Below are 17,268 nucleotides of genomic sequence, written 5' to 3' on the forward strand. Positions count from 1 at the left end.
CATGGATGCTTGTGGTGAGTGTCCATTCATCAATTTCATCATACCTTCACTCGTCACAATCTTCGAAAATAAGCAAAAAATTGGCACAAAAAGCAAAGTAAATAATGCAAATCAATCAATTCAAGATTCATAACAAAATTTTATATTTATAAATACTTGTTAATATTGTTTCTATGGTTCGGATCCCACTTTAAACTGTAGGTCCAGTCCCAATTATCCTTACTGTGCATAAAGTGGACTTAAAACAACAATTCAATCAATCAATGAAAGTAAAGAAATACAATATTCAGTTGCAAGCGCAGAGACAACAAACTTTTCTTCCAACAAAGAAAAATTGTTGGACATTTGTGTCTTCTTCTGTTGTCACCACCGCACCACAGAGATTTTGATTTCAAAGCATTTGCGACATCTGCTGAGGCTCGCAGCTTTCTTTGATTTCAGTTTTATGACATCAGAATTCAGAAATAAGCAGTAATTTTTAACTGCTCTGCTCTTAGTTGTTACATGATAGTGGAGAAGTTAAGTTGTGTCCATAAGCGATCTGAACCCTGCCAAAACACAAATGTGTTTTTAGTGATGACTTACAAAAATAGTTTCCCGACTTTAGGCCTGGAAGAAACAACTTTGAGGCAGAATGTCTTATCAGACCACCAATCACATCCATTTCATCTTTTGTGAAATCTAAAAGTCCTCTTTTTAAAAGTTTGCCATCTGGTAACCCTACGTCTGCTTCCAGTGTGTGACATTTGGTTTGCAGGCTGTATTTCACACAGGCAGAAGCAAATTATTACTATTGGTGATCTCAAGTAAGGCTACAGTGTTGCTGCATGGTGTGCAGCAGAAGGATACACTACACATTGAACATCTGCTTTAGTACGCACTGAAACAAAAGTTAGTGAACTACCATTGCCGTTTAATAATAACAATAATAATAACCCATTATGCAATAGCCCATGAGGGTCACGACCTACCTACTGCCTGCTGGCTTGACTCTCACCTGCTGAGGTGAAGAAATCATTCAACCAGTTACGGGATGACGTGTGGTGAGCACGTTGAACCCCCTGTCATTATTGTAGGTTTCCATGACTGGGTTACGCTACTCATTTGTAGCTTCTCAAATTCCTCACGATGGTGGGTGGCCACCGGTCCCATACATAGGCAGAATTCTCAGGAGAAAGGTTGTTAGTTTCCCCCAGGAGACTCGGAAGCTGTGCACGTCTCTTAGCCGAAGCCCAATGCATGACACCTTAGACTGCATGGCCACAGTGTGGGGCATTGGCATTTAATACAAGAGCAAAAGTTTAATGACATCCATGTTACTAGCAAGGGAGGTTATCTAAGTGTCCCACTCCGATTTCCATTAAACTTGGCAGGTGTATAGAGGGGCCCAAAAGAAGAAATATGTGTTTTTGTATTTCAGCTAAATAACTGTTTTAGGGGGGCAACCCCCCCTCTCAAATGTCAAGATGAGGAGAAATTGAAGTGGGGATCTGACCTCGAAACCACGTAAATATGGAATAGGAAGAACACACACATATAATTGGAACACACACAGCACAGAGCTTTGTTTGCCAGTGATGTGCCTTTATATCTCAAGTGTCCCACTTGTGTATCTGGCAGTACTCTTAGCTCAGAACTTCAACTGCCTACGTCCTTCACGATAGCACTTGCATTTTGTACCGACAATCCTACAGTTCTCTGCTGTGTGTGTTCCAATTATATGTGTGTTTTCTTCCTATGCCAGATTTATGTGGTTTCGAGATCAGATTCCCACTTCAATTTCTCCTCATTTTGAGAGGGGGTTTTGCCCCCTAAAACTGTTTTTTGGCTGAAACACAAAAACACGTATTTCTTCATTTGGGCCCGTCTATACACCTGCCAAGTTTCATGGAAATCTGAGGGGGACACAGGGGTCAGATTCCCACTTCAATTTCTCCTCATCTTGACATTTGCAGGGGGGGTTTTGCCCCCTAAAACCATTTTTTGACTGAAACACAAAACACGTATTTCTACCTTTGGGCCCCTCTATACACCTGCGAAGTTTCATGGAAATCGGAGGGGGACACTCAGATAACCTCCCTTGTAAGAGACACTATGTTAAAACATAAGAGGAATTAGTACAATATTCACATGTACAATTCCATTAAATTCTCATTTCAAAGGAACACCACCATCCATTGCCTTTTCACCAACACCCCAGAGTTAAAACTTATCTCTCTGGAATGGAAGCCATCGAGTTACCCAGTCAGAAAAAAAGAAGTTCATGGTTGCTGCATTTGACATGCCACGTTTTATGTCAATCTTTGACATGCAGGGTCATGTGCTACCAGTAACTACCATTCACATTCTCATCGTAAGCAGCAACTGGGTCAAAGGAGAAGCATGTTTATCATGTCTTCCTTGGAGAGGATACACATTTATGGGAAGTCATTTCCTTCCTTCCTAACTGTGCAGTCAGAACTTTGGAAAATGTGTATCTTTTATTGCCTTTTTCCTTATTTTTTGATTTGTATTTTCACATTAGCCTCTATCAACGTAACAGATGAATGCATTTTCTTTTTTTTTTCTTTTTTAAGGAACTGATAAAATGTTATTCAGGAAATATGCCAAAATTATTATTATAAATATATAATTATATATCTAAAATCAAACAAGGAGAAAGGAAACACTCACCAGACTGGAATTTTCGCTAGCTTAATCGTAGCATCCTCAGAGTAGGAAGAAAGAGACGGAACCCGTGAGTGTTTCCTTTCTCCTTCTTTGATTTTTATTTAGCCCTTTTGGCCCTCCTTGCTTTTATCCATAATTATATATATAAATTTATATACAGGGTGGAGCATTTTCGACTACCTATTTTATAATGAAGACAGATGATTTGCTGATTACATTTACTTTTATTTTTCATTTCTAGAACAAACATTTCATCTTTGGATTACAGAAAATATATACATGAATAATGTGCACACAATTATTTCTTGAAAATAACATCTTTCAAATAATGTCCCTTGCCGAACGCCGAGCACTGTGAACCAGAGCAACGTGCACACGTTCAATGTTCTCTGGTGTTCTGACTGTTCTTTTTCTCCCATGCGGTTTATTTTGAACACTTCCAACTTCATGCCATTGTTTCCACCATTCATTTATTGTTTTCCTGTTAGGAACTCGTCCACGGCATTGTTGATCACCATACTCCCTACAGAATGCACGCTGCACCGCTACAAGTGACTTCGTCAACACTTACTACTACACACAAAACATACGTTGCTGTAGAGGCCAACGCTCCATTTCTACTGAAATCCAAAGTCACAGTGTACACAAGCCAGGAGGAAACCGCCCTCCCAATTCATTACTTTTGCAGTGTTGCCAACCTCAAACTGTGTAGTCGAAAATGCTCCACCCTGTATAAATATATAAATTACGTTCAAACCATTATGCAAGTTGTTAATGCTGAATTTTTCTTTCAGGGTTCAAAAATCCAAGCATCACCTATAAAGCATGAACAAAGCAGTCACACAGTTAAAGAGGATAAATCTGTGACACCACAAACACCTCAAGCATCACCTTCAGTCACGCCATGCAAGAAAATGCGCACAGATAACCTACAGGAGTCTGAAGTGGATGAAAAGCAATTCACCAATGAGAATGTAGCAAGAGAATTTGCAATGCCTGTGGTAGTGGAACCTGTAGAAGATCTGCCTATATTAAGTGGTGAAAAGAAATTATTTGCTGTAAAGTATCCTTCAAGAGAATTCTCTGAAATTGAAGATACAGATGGGAACTCGGGGCTTCCCGAAACTCCAGTTCACAGAAAATTACCAAAGTTAGGTTCAGGTAATACACCACAGCTGCCTGCTGGTGGAACATTAAGCGTTGAAGGATTACCAGATTCAGATGAACATGGTATGGCTGGCATTTTTACAGCAGCAACTAGCAAAACTTCTCTCATGCAATCCAAATCTTACACAGTACCAAAAGTACCTGCTCAGAATTCTACAGCTAAAAATGATTCTTTGGATGAATCAGATGTGGAAAAAGGACGAAAGCTTGGAATTCCTGTAATTTCACGTGTGGTAAAACGAAATAAACCTCATACCCACTCCCTCTCCTCCGGCATGGAGCACAACAAGAAATCTTCAAAGCATGTCAATCAAGCTCCAAGTGCAGAAAATGACAGAGTCACAGAATCACGTGTATTGTCAGATTCACCCATCATCACTAATGCGGAAGACACACAATACACGACACCTCAACCATCTTCAGCAACTGTTGGTAAAAAAGCAACCTTATCAAAGAAGAGGCATGCCAACCATAGATTTCCTGGAGTGTACTCTTCAGTGTCTAGTGATCCAACAATAAAGAATGGGAATGAGGTAACAAAGCCACGTTGCATATCGGCTGCTGTGATGAAAGAATCAGAGGGCCCAGATGCAGAAAATATATCAAGGAATCAGCCTTCATCGATTGATCATTCAGATAACGTGTATAGTTTTCCTTCATATGCTTTAAGAAACAAGGAAGGCAGTAAACATCAAATAGAATTCTATGTAGGTATGTATATCACTGGAAGGGTGACAATACTTAATTGCAGAGCTAATATACAAGGGCTGGATAAGAAGTAGTGTTAACTATAATTTTTACCAGGCTTTATTGACAGAGGAAACACCAGTTACATTGCTTCAATGTACTGTAATCGCCCCATCACTTGTTCATACACCATCAATGTGCTTATATGTTGGTGTCCTGTAGTAACAACCCTATGGCACAGATGATGTTTTCTCTTGTGTCATAATTAGGGTGCGGATTTATAGGCACTAAAAACCCCACAAATAGACAACAATTATCATAATAGGCACTATAAAATAAGAGAAGGCAGTAAAATGTGCATTTAAAAGGAACCCTGAAATTTAAAAAATACATTGAAATAGACATTGAACATCCCTTGAGACCCTCAAATTTGACGAATTCCAGATTTCAGTCAGTTCAACATAAACAAAAAATTACAATTTTCAATGTAGAGAAAGCCAATGCAAGAAAGGTTAAGTAAGGAAAAATTACATAATAGGCATGTAGGCACGATGAAGCAAAATATGTGCTAACCCTCAAAATAGGCATTTATGGGCACTATAAAGATGCATTTTCAGACTAGAAACAACATGAAACGAACCTTAAACATCAAAGCCTACATTTTATTACAAAGGAAGCGAATAGATCACAATTCATATCAGGTGAATATGTAGGATGTCCCATCGCAAGTTATGCAGATCTCACAGCATTAGCAGTGTGACATCTTCCATCATCATGCAGGATCATGATGGGAATCTTTGGCAGCAAGTGCTGTCACTTACTTCTGAGTGCAGGACGAAGGTGGTGTTCCAAGAAATTTTAGTAGACTGCATCAACCGTCTGTCTGTGAGGTACAGCTAGGTGCACTATGACCCCAAGGATATCATACACCATAATGAACATCACCTTCACACCACCACCTTGTGCAGGGTGCACTTTGTTTGGTTGAGATAATCCCTGATGCTTCCATTCATTGGATTGCCGCTTCTAGCATTGTTCACAGACTCGCGACTCGTATGTGACAACAGTGTTGCCACTACTTTTATGCAGCCCTTGTATCTGAGGAATTTGCAAAGTGGTCCTGTTAACACTAAATGTTTCGAAGTAATGAAAGATGTCTTTAAAAGTAACTACTCCTTTATTCATGTTTCCACATCTAAAAAGTAAACTAAAGTACTTCCTTGGGCTTTGTGCCATGCCATGAAGGCAAATAGGGGGGGTGTGGAGTTAAGGCCCAATACTTTCTTGATCATGGCCTAAGGGGCTGCCTTTTACCCCCCCCCCATCCTCGAGTTTCCTCCAGGTACTCACTTTATATGATGCTGGGTGTGCGCCAGAGCTGCTTCAACAGGTTGGAAAAAATCCCTGTTCTCCACCGCCGGGGAACGAACCCAGGTCTCTTGTATGGTACTCAAGACACCCTAAGGACTGAGCTACTGTGGCTCATATGTTTTCACATCTTGATTTTCAATTTACAATCAATGTTGTTTCCTTTTTATATATCTACTTCATGTTTGTACTGACTTAGTATGGGTGCGAATGGACTATAAAGTTGAAAAATGGCGTCACTAGTGACGAAGATTCTCCATGCCTGGGTCCAGCATTCACAGCAGTCACAGAAGACAACGTTGCAGCCATGCAGAACGTGATACGGGAAAACCGGCATGTCACAGCCAAGGAAGTGGCATTACTCTTGGACATTAATGTTGGATCACCCCATGTTATCATTCAAGATGACTAAAAGTTCTGAAAAGTGTGGGCGTCTCCTCCACAACATGTAAGATCACGTACTGCCAGAGCAACATTGTCGACTATTGAAGAGCTGCAGTTTGAGTGCATTCCACACTCTCCATCCTCACCCAACCTCATGCTAAATTTCCTCGTCTTCAGTCCACTGAAGGATGTGCTGAATGGAAAGTATTTCTGAGATGATGATAAGAGCCCATCCACTGTGCATAACTGGCTTCGCACCTGTCCGAAATAATTCTTTTCCCGCATAGATGTATTGAGCTAGAAGGAGACTGTTGAACAGCAATAATAACAAAACGGGCCTCCCCGATGGCGCAGTGGTAGTGTAATCACCTTGTAATGAAGGGATCCCAGGTTTGATACCCGGTGGAGGCGCATAGTTGTTCGGATCCCACTCAGGCTTGGTTGTTTGTGAATGTCCATTCATCCATTTCACCACACCCCATCTTCGCAAATTAGCCAAGAGGCACAAAACGTGAAGTAAAATGAACTAAATCAATCAATCAACCATTAAATGCACCTTGTAAAAAATAATAACTGAGTACCTGATACTTGCTTAAGGAGGGGGAGAAAAAAACCTTTATCATGTAGGACTTGAGAATTTGAAGAGCCTTAGTAGTCCAGTCAGTAGGGTGTCTGACACTCATTTGGGAGATCCAGGTACAATACCTGGGATAGGTGATTTAAGATGGCAATTTTTCTAGACATGTCCCTTCAGAAAGTGACTGGATTTCACCCATCCTCTGATGAAATGATTACCTTGGAGAGTGACAGGAGCGTGACTAAGTATTATTATTGAAAACACTGTTTCAATTGATGCATTTGTACCAGGAAAATAGGCAAACTAAACTCTACAGTTATACATAAATTTTTAACAGAAGTTTTCTTTCTTGGAAATGTTTAACAATTTTCACCAATCTTAAATCTAATCTTGGCAGTAAACTTTCATTCGTCAATTTAATGGGTGGTCGTACGTGGGTTGGAGATTATTTAATAGTGGCAACACTGCTGTATAAACGCCATGAAATGGAACCGGGGCTTCTCACTTATACCACATGTCAGTTTGATACCTAACCTACCTCCCAATAAATGGACTCTTCCTTCCAACACTAGGTGCATGCACAGTGATGAGAGGAATAGAGTATTGTTGGAGTTAACGGTAAAGTTGTGTAGTCAGAACCCCACTAATGTGACAGTTCTGGTGATTCTATCCGTACCTCCAGGACAGACCGTCAATGTGCAGTATTACTGTTCATTTTTGGAACGTAACCTGTGATCTGTATTGCAGAAGAAGAGGGGACACTTTCTGCTGAATCCTCACATCATTGTGCAGGACAATGCTTACGCGCATGTAGCGCAACCTGTGGCTGATTTGTTAGTTCCATGGGGCTGGCAGATGCTCCACGAGCCCCAGTGACTTTGATTTTATCCCTAAGATGAAGGAGATTCGCTTCCGAACTGTTCCAGAGATTCTTCAGGCAGTAGACTGTTCCATTCAAACCATCAACAGAACAGGCACTGCTACAGGTATACTACAACTTTCACATTGCTGGCAACAAGTTGTACACAAAGCTGGTACACATAGTACACCCAATTGTCAAACTCACTTCCACATAGTACACCCTAGACTGCATTTCCAGACGAACGAGGTTCTGGCATCTGAACCTATGGCCAGTATAATCTTTGTAGGACTGTGTATGTGTTGTCCTGTGTCTTATCCTTACGTGTGCTGAGTGTGTCTTTACAGCCTCAGCTTTTAACTGAAGTCAGAATATTTTAATATTTTAGTTACGACATGACATTACAGTTATGTTGTTTGAGTTCTGGCAAGGGGCTGAACCCCGTATAGAGTGACGAGTGCAAAATAGCCGAAGTGCTGATGAACCCATAATTTTAAATTCAAATTCAAATTTAAACAAAGCTGGTGACTACATCGAAGGGCTGTAAAAGTTTCACAGAGGTATCTTTTTTGTATGATTTATAAATAAATAGTTGCCACAATTAAATCTCCAACCCACGTATGTGCCTAACGTCATCGAAATGATCCCTGTTAAATATTTTGTCTTCATTAGCAGCATGTTTTGCAGGGCATTTCACAAGACAGTCTTTAAGGAAAGAGCATATTTTGGCATTTTATAGCAGACCTCAAGACTTGACCCATGAAGAAATGAAATTGCCTTGTTAAAATCAGAATGCCTGGTCACCATAAGTCAAATGTAAACAGAAAACACCTAAACATAAGGCATATATATAATTCCTGGAAATCTATTCATTTTGCAGGTCCTCAAGCTGTAACTACTTTTTCGTGTGAGAAATGTGACCGAGTTTACACCAAACGGAAGACTCTTCAAACACATTTTAGAGAGTCTCATACTGGCCCTTACAAATGTACTTTTTGTGGATGCATCATGCAGAGACAAGGGAATTTTACATACCACTTAAAAATAAAACATAATGTGTAAGTATTTTTTTTCATATTCATGTTTTTTAATTATAATTTTATACAAAAGCTGCTATCAATATACTGTCATACAGTAAATACTGACACACATATTCAGTGACCCACCACTTGCGGAAACAAAATACGAGGGATAGTGGGAAAAAAGTTTCCGTAGTCTGCCATCTGCAGAAAGTTTTATTCTGGGAAAGAAACATGACATGAGCAGAAATAGGCTTCATTACACTATTTTTCTACATAGTTTCCAGCGACATTGAGGCGCTTCTCATACCACTTCACAAGTTTCAAGAAACCCTGTTTGTATAACTGTGTGCCCTCTATACGGATGAAGTTGCATGCAGCAACTTCCACTTCTGCTGTTGTGGTGAAATGATTCCCTCCCAGTACCTTCTTCAGAACAGGGGAAAGGTTAAAGTCAATGCATGCAAGGTCAGGACTGTAGGGCAGATGGTTCATGTTCTCCCAAACGATTGTGGCAAGAAGGTTGATCGTTGCTACCACCGTGTGGGGTGTCGCATTGTCGTCCAATAGGAGAACTCCTGGTGTCTGAAGGTTATGAATTTCCGTACCGGAAGTCCCATGTGCCCATGTCATGTTGAACAACAGTTCACTCACACTTCATCCTTTGTTTACGGTTGGAACACACTTCTGTTCTCCATGCTGGCCGAGCACACATTTCTCAACTCTCCCTGTCTTCAACACAGCAGCACACTATAGCCCTTTGCAAGTAAAGGTCGTGCATCAGACAACAAAAGATGAATGATGCCAGTAAAACAACCAGTATGCCAGTATTACCAACCCAAAATCTCCACGCTATCTGGAAATACACATGTGGTAAACTTTTTTTCTGACTATCCCTTGTAGATGGAAATTACCTTGATCCATCATCTCTGTGTAGAAAAACACATCTGACAAGGAGACACACTTCAAACAGCATTTTCATGGAAAGTTAATCTACGCTAAACAAATTTTCGTAAAAAAAAAAAAAAAAAATGAATCAAGTTTAAGCAATCTCTGGAAAACATTTTGTAATGATTACTAATGTTATCACTGTTGTAGAAAAAAATAAAACAAGGCTGGCAAGAAAATTATGAAACCAGGAACTTGTAATATTTCGGGTTGCTATGAAACCATGGTCTGCTTCCAGGAACTTTGTAATGTGGTTACTTGAGTTAAGGGTATATAAGGGAGGAAGCTAATGCTGAAGGCCATGGATCAAATCTGACCCCCCAAACTAACCACTTACAAGTCTCTAAGTTGACGGCTAATGCCACACTGTAGTATGGAGCCTTAAAACTCATTCGAGAATCAGCATAAAAGCAAGGTGACTAACTGAGTCTAACCCGAGGGTGGATTTAGCCAACCAATCATTCATAAAAATAATATAAGGCGATTAACCGTAAATGAGATATTTCTTCAAATGGGCGTCCAATGCTGTTCCAGAAGATGCAACCTTGTAACAAAAGTACAGTTACCTAAATATATCTAATTACACTTCTAAACTCTAGTAATCTGCAAACGAACTATTTTTATATGTTCAACCATTTGACAATTGACGTTCAAGAAAAAGGCACAATATATTGTCAAGTTTTAGTAATGTATTTTTATAATTATCTAGCAAATGATAACGAAGAGCTACGATTGAATAGAACAATGTTTATTATTCAGATGCTTTCATATAATTCACAAATCATCAACTATTTTGAGTAACAGACTGTTATTCTCCACAACAATTAAGAAATAGTATCTGGTACGAGATATTCAAACATGAACTCTTTTTGGCATTTCTACATTAATAATTCTTTAAAACATGTCCTTTATGTTCAACAATTAACTACCACACTATTATTGAGCGAATTACAGTTATAAATCAACTTTGAAATTTGGTGGTGTATAACAGGGGTTTTACTACTACTCATTAACCCAACTATTTCTACTAATATTTCATTTACTTTATTTGTGAACTATAGACATTACTGAAATTGTATGTGGGGAACATTTAATTTTACTGACTCTGATTAGGAGGAAAAACCATGTTTTAGTCGCACTTCGCCGTGCGCTAGCGATCTACTATCTGTCGACGAACGTACACTATGTTGCCATTCGTCACCGGACACCCCTCAAAAAGTGCTCGGGATTGTCTGTACACGTCATACAACCTATAAAAGGCGTTGCTGGTTGAGACAGACAGACAGACGATGCGAACTGAGTGAGGCGGAAAGAGGGATGATCATTGGAGCCCACAGATTTGGGCATTCGACCCGTGAGATTTCCAACAAATTTCAGCTACCCTGGTCGACAGTGAGTGATGTTATCGTGAAGTGGAAGCGAAAGGGGGTCATGACATGCCGACCCAGACCCAGTAAACCAAAAATATTAACAGATCGTGGCCATGGATGCTTGAAACGTGTGGCGAGTCAAACCAGAAGGTGTCATTACAGATGGTGGCACAGGAGTTCCGATCGGCTTCCAGTAGTGCTGCAAGTGATCATACTGTCTGCCGGGAGATCGTCACACTTGGTTTTCATGGTTGCGCAGCAGTTCACAAGCCGCATATCACAGCCCGCAATGCGACCCGTTGGTTACAGTGGTGCAAGGAACGCCGCCATTGGACTCTCGAACAATGGAAATTCATCCTATGGAGTGATGAATTGCGCTACCAGATGTGGCAGTCCGATGGACGTGTGTGGGTGTGGCGTATGCACGTTGAACGCTGTTTACAGGACTGTATCGTACCCACAGTGAAATTTGGCAGAGGTGACATCATGGTGTGGTCCTGCTTTTCGTGGTATGGTCCTCTTGTTTTAGTTCGGGGAAACATAAATGCTGATGCGTACCAAAAAGTTCTGGACAATTCTGCGCTACCGACATTGTGGAAACAATTCGGTATTGACCTATACCTGTTTGAGCACGACAATGCTCCATGTCATACGGCAGGCATTATCAACACGTGGTTCGAGGACATGAGTGTGCAAGAACTTGATTGGCCAGCCCAAAGTCCAGATATGAACCCCATTGAACAAATTTGGGACAAGTTGGAGCGCCGCTTGAGAGCCAGGCCATGCCGCCCAAAAAACACCACTGAGCTGTTTGCCGCTTTGCAGGAGGAATGGGGCAAGATTCCCGTCGACACGTATCGCAAATTGCTGGATAGTCTTCCTCAAAGGGTTGCAGACGTCATTGCGGCAAAAGGTTGCCCTACACGATACTGATGTGGTGCTGCGATCGGATTAACGTACTGGTATGGGGTGTCCGGTGACAAATGGCAACATAGTGTATATGGACACTGCTTACAAAAAGGTAACTTTGACCGATGTTAATTTCTACACGTGTCCGAAATGGTTCACATGCAATGTATTTGAAACTCGATTTCTCCACTAATTTAACACTACATACCTTAAGGTAAATTTGTGACCTTCGGATTGGAACAATGGAACCTCGTGGCAACTTCAGCATGCCACATCACAGTTTCTTTGCCTAACTTGTGTGCCCACAAGCATACTAGTACATTCTGAATTGTTCCATAACTACAATTCAGCCTCCACAATTCCAGTACTTGGACAGGTAGGAATATCCCTCCACCCGGGACATACTCGTGACATAACAAGTTCAGGAACATGCACAATGAGCAACCATGCCCACACGACGATTCTCACTCAGTCAAAAAAGGCATGCATTTGATGCATCAAACTTCGTTTGCATTTTTGAATGCCCTATTCTTACAAATTCTTTAGTGTCGGCAAAACACAAACTTCACAAGTTTATTCATGAATCTTAAGTTCCACAAAACCTGCAAGAATTAATATGTGTTCTATGTATTCTGCAAGTTTTTACACTGGCAAATTCTACATGTTAATTTGCATGTATTCTCGTTTCACTATGAGCACAAAACTTTCCTGAATCCATATGCTGTCACGCTTATACGAAAGCAACCAAAACTTCCTCGCAATTATATTGCAACGTGGTGAAGTACATGTCACACCAGACACCTATTTCACTGCATACATTAAGAGAGAAGCGAAGAGAGAAACCGTTGCCGTATTACTGGAGAACTCGCAGCGAAGTGTGTGACGCATAAGGCGGGGAAAACAGCGAAGAGAAAACTAGTGTTTCCCTCTAGCGGAGGAAAGAGTAACTCCCTCAATTACTTCACAAAGCGTCTGCAGCGCGCTGATGCGAAGCAAGAATTTGTAACTTATTTTCACTCGTAATTTTGCGCTCAGAAAATATGCTACAAAGTCATAGAGAACTTTGTACCACACTTGTTCTCCCAGGTAGAAATCAGCTAGTACTGTCATCGATCGCATTGACTACCCCAGCATAACCTTGTCGACCATGGGAATATTAAAACTGTGAAAGGCTGATGACGTTGACTACCAGGTACAAAAATCAAATTGAAAAGTCACACGGTGCTATTCCCCATGCCTCTGATGTTTCGTTACTTCTCTGACTACAGATAAACCATGTGGAAAGGTGGATTGCACATTATGTTTTGCAGAGCAGTCAATGACAACAATGTTCTGATGCGATACAGCACTGAACGGACAGAATATCAATCCCCGGCATTTTGTCTGAAACTGCAAAGTGTGTCATTAATTCCATGGAGTTGTGCATCCCTGGGTAGAGTACAAATCCAATTATGCTCTCAAGTAGAAGTCTGACATACTGAAAAATCTGCAAGTGGGCATCCAGTTTTACACCTACCAGTGCATGCCGAAACCATCATCGGGCAACAACTTTAAATTTGATGTGACCACGCAGTTCAACACCATACAATATGACATGCCTGAATTTGTAGCCGCACTCTTTCAGACGGGAGGGATAACGACCAAGAGAAAGATTCCATCCAATTCAATGACTGCAAAATCAAAAATGGTCAGAATGAAATCTTTTCATGTGAGAATTACCAGCTGAGCATCACAGAACACAGCCATCTGTGTATGCAGTGAAGCATTCACTGCATTAAAGAGGGCGATGGTCGGGAACATTAACATGTACTGCACTCGAAATGAGTTTATGATACACCGACCAATGTTTATAATCAACACCTCGAAGAAAAAACAAGTTGTCATCAACAACAGAACAAACATAAGATTGTCTGTGAAATTTCACGATGCCCTGCCTGATAAAGCAATATGTAGCATCATCTTGATAACAGAGAAAACATTTGTGCATGATGAAAAAATTGAACGTGTGCCTCAGCAGTTTTATAAAGCAGTTTTATAATTTTTTTTCTTCGCACTGTTTTAAAAAAATGTGTATATATTAATGATTACAATACAAGCTAAAATTTGAGGGTAATATTTGCATTATGATTTCATAAATAGAATGAGCTCATAAATAAATAGCCCATGCCACTGAAGAGAAGGGGGGTCAAAAAGACCCCACCCTCACCCTCCAGCTATCTCCAAGGCTCAGGCAAACATTCCTCTTCCACTTGCTAAGCATTTTTTTTCACTTTGAGCACTGGGGATAAGGTTAGCCTATGCCATCAAAGGATGTCATAAAGACCCAAACCCATTCTTGGTGCCGAGTTGGAGAATGCTCAAAACAAATATCCCTCACTTGCAGGGGGCCGACTTGTCAAAATTATTGGGGGGCTCTAACTCATTCCCTCCCTTTTTTAAAAATAAAAATTACGTCTTGGTATAGGAGTTTTTAAGCAGCTATTATATTCCTCATGCAAATGAAATGTAACATGAAAATTGTTTAGAAAATTTTTCAAAGTCTCTTTATGTTATTTGTGTCTGCTCATTTGTTTTTTAGATAATTATCATTTTTATTGAAAAGTATGTATTTACATTACCCCATTGTAGATCTCAAATATGTCTTTAGTTGGCGAATAGCACTGAATGACCTTTCGGCTGTGGCTGTCATCACTGGCACAGTGCGGAGGACCATCATGAATTTGGCAACTTCAGGCAGAAGCTCCTGGAGGGTGGTATCTTGCAAAAGAAACTTCCTTATGTTACGCATGGTAGTTAGAACCACTTTCTTCTGTTTGGCGATATCACCAAGCATGGACATGTGTAAGGAGAGCCTATCGGCATCCAAATCTTGGCGAAAGAATTCTCGCGTTTGCTGAAAGTTTGTTGTGCAACTGTTCACAGCTGAGATGCATTATTTGTCTACGGCTGTTACTTTTTGTAGTCCTGTAGATTCATGTCCTTGTTTAACACATGATTTTGCTGTGTCACAGACGTCAGTGTATATTGATTTATAATGCTATTTTGGAGTGTAGAACTTGTGAGTTTTGGCAGCATCAAGATTTTCAAGTCTCTTAGGGACGTGACGTTGCCGGGGCAATTCTGGCTCATCAACGAGGCTGGGTTTGCCCTTTGTGCATTTCTGCCAGAGCTGTTCAAAACCCATTCGCTTTTCTTGAAAAATGTCAGTCAAGTATTTTAGTTTTGATTCCACTTCTTTAGCACCAATGCGTAAAAACTGAATCTTACAGTTTACCTCTTCTATTGGACCCATCACATGGCAGTAGAGGGACAGAAAGGAAAGTGTCTTCAAGTGAGGTATTGTCTCCAGGTATCCAGCACATTTTGATGCTGCGTCAGTAGAATCTTCTTCAGAAAATTTCTTTAAAAAATTGAGAAGGTTTTCATAGTTCCTTAAGATCTGTTGCATTCTGGAGGCTCTCAACGTCCACCGACGAGGGTAAAGTGGTTGCAGTTCAGTATGGCCAGCCTTCTCATTCACATGAAAAATATTCCTAAATATTTGCATTCTCTTAGGGGATTCCCAAACAGTCTTTAACAAGTCGTTGGCTAAATTCATTATGTGTCTGATTAATATATGTATACTAGTAAATAATAATTATATATTTAGTATATAGTAATAAGTCATGTGTTTTGCTGTCTCCGGTCATAGCCCCCAAAGTTGATGGTTTAGCGGTCTCAGCCTCCCAACGTTGATGGTCTAGAACATTTCAAATGTGTATTTAAAGTTAAGTTCATGTGTCACAATTCAGAGTAAACTTTACAAGAGAAGCAAAATAATACATTAGATCCTTTTAAGCAAAATTATTTGGGGGGCTCTGCCCCCACATCGTTAACATTGGGGTGGGGGAGGGCTCAAGCCCCCCCAAGCCCCATGGAGTCGGTGCCTATGCTCACTTGGATATGCCCCAATTCCATTTGCTTGGGGTTGACCCTCTTTTGCAAGGATAAATAGTGCTGGTATTTGCATAAAATGCATTGCATTGTCTTGGTTGTAAAAAATGGAAGCAAAAGCAATCAAGCACCACGGTAAAAGGAAACAACATACAACATTTATCTTGTAAAAGATTGTGAAGTGGTCGTCATGACCTCAGAACAAGTGAGAGGGTACTGAAAATTGTGCCGATTAGCAGGAAAAAGGGTCGATTTCACAGGAAAATTGCACCCCGCAGGGAGAAATAGCTATGTTTTTGAGCTAGAATTACAGGATTCGGCTAGGTCAAATTTGGACCTGTTGCAGCTTCAGCTCCTGTACTTCTAAGTTAAAAACCAACTCAAACAAAACAAATGGACAATTAGCCATATTATATACTTTATTTAATACAATATGTACTCTCAACCCCATTTGGTCTGATGGTATGATGAGTTTGTGAAACATCACCTTCAGTATAACGAAAAAATGTGTGTTTGTTCATATTAATAGTAATGAATGAAATTTATTACAGAAGTTAAAACTATAAGAAAATATATCTAGGTAATGAGTCATCAGTAACATAGTTCTGCTTCTTTTTCAGGAAAGAATGTTTTTATAAACATCTGAATGAAGCAAAAGCTTTTGCAGCACAGGATGAAAATGCCCAGGAACAAGAATTTTGAGGAATGTCTGTAAATTGTTTTATTTTATCTGACAAACAAGAATTTTGCAACGTACATTTGTAAAATCAAAGGTTGTGAATCAATCGAGTAATATGAATTAATATCTGCTTGTGAATAAAGATGCAATTAGTATTTTTATTAATTTTATTTCATGATTTTGTAAGAGTAGAAAAATGTCAATATTTTCTTCCTGTTCAAAATTTGTGTCAAAAGTAAGAAGTCAAGTGAGGCACGTAATCAGTTCGTTGCAAGTTCAAAGCCCATAGCTTTTCATACTTGCAAGTTTTGGTTTTCTCTTGTTTCTCCAGACAAAATCTATGATGTGACCTCAAACACACTGGCACCTTCTATTTCCTTCCCTTTTGTTCATTGTTGTTTCACCTTGCATGTTGTAATTAACTTGATGATACATGTTATCATGTTTAGCATCTTGTATTTTACACATAACCACATTGCTGTAGTCTTCAACTTCTATTTGCAGCTTTCATCTTCAGTATTCAATTTCTCTTTCCATCATATCACCCAAAAATGGTTTCTTAACTTTCTCTTTGTTTTTACTTCACAAATACATCAATTACCATTCTCAGTATTTCTTATTTCTCTCTCAAAACATGTTCTATCTGGTACTTTTACCCTTCCCTACCAGATCCAATTTTTGCATCTGCTTGTCTGTCC

At 39.9% G+C, this 17,268-nt stretch overlaps 1 protein-coding gene across 2 annotated transcripts in view; it reads left to right on the plus strand.

Moving 5' to 3' along the window:
* Positions 1 to 16,707, plus strand: part of LOC146000113 (uncharacterized) — a 35,612-nt gene extending 18,905 nt beyond the window's left edge. For both annotated transcript variants that reach the window (XM_083137461.1, XM_083137460.1), the window contains exons 4-6: positions 3,465 to 4,548; positions 8,593 to 8,770; positions 16,512 to 16,707. In XM_083137461.1, the coding sequence (XP_082993587.1) occupies positions 3,465 to 4,548; positions 8,593 to 8,770; positions 16,512 to 16,593 (1,344 nt within the window). In that variant the 3' untranslated portion in view covers positions 16,594 to 16,707. The remainder of the gene's footprint in view (positions 1 to 3,464; positions 4,549 to 8,592; positions 8,771 to 16,511) is intronic.
* The last annotated feature ends 561 nt before the right edge of the window (positions 16,708 to 17,268 follow it).

The sequence above is a fragment of the Lepisma saccharinum genome, chromosome 16, assembly GCF_977018435.1.
Source record: "Lepisma saccharinum chromosome 16, izLepSacc3.1, whole genome shotgun sequence".
Lineage (NCBI taxonomy): Eukaryota > Metazoa > Arthropoda > Insecta > Zygentoma > Lepismatidae > Lepisma > Lepisma saccharinum.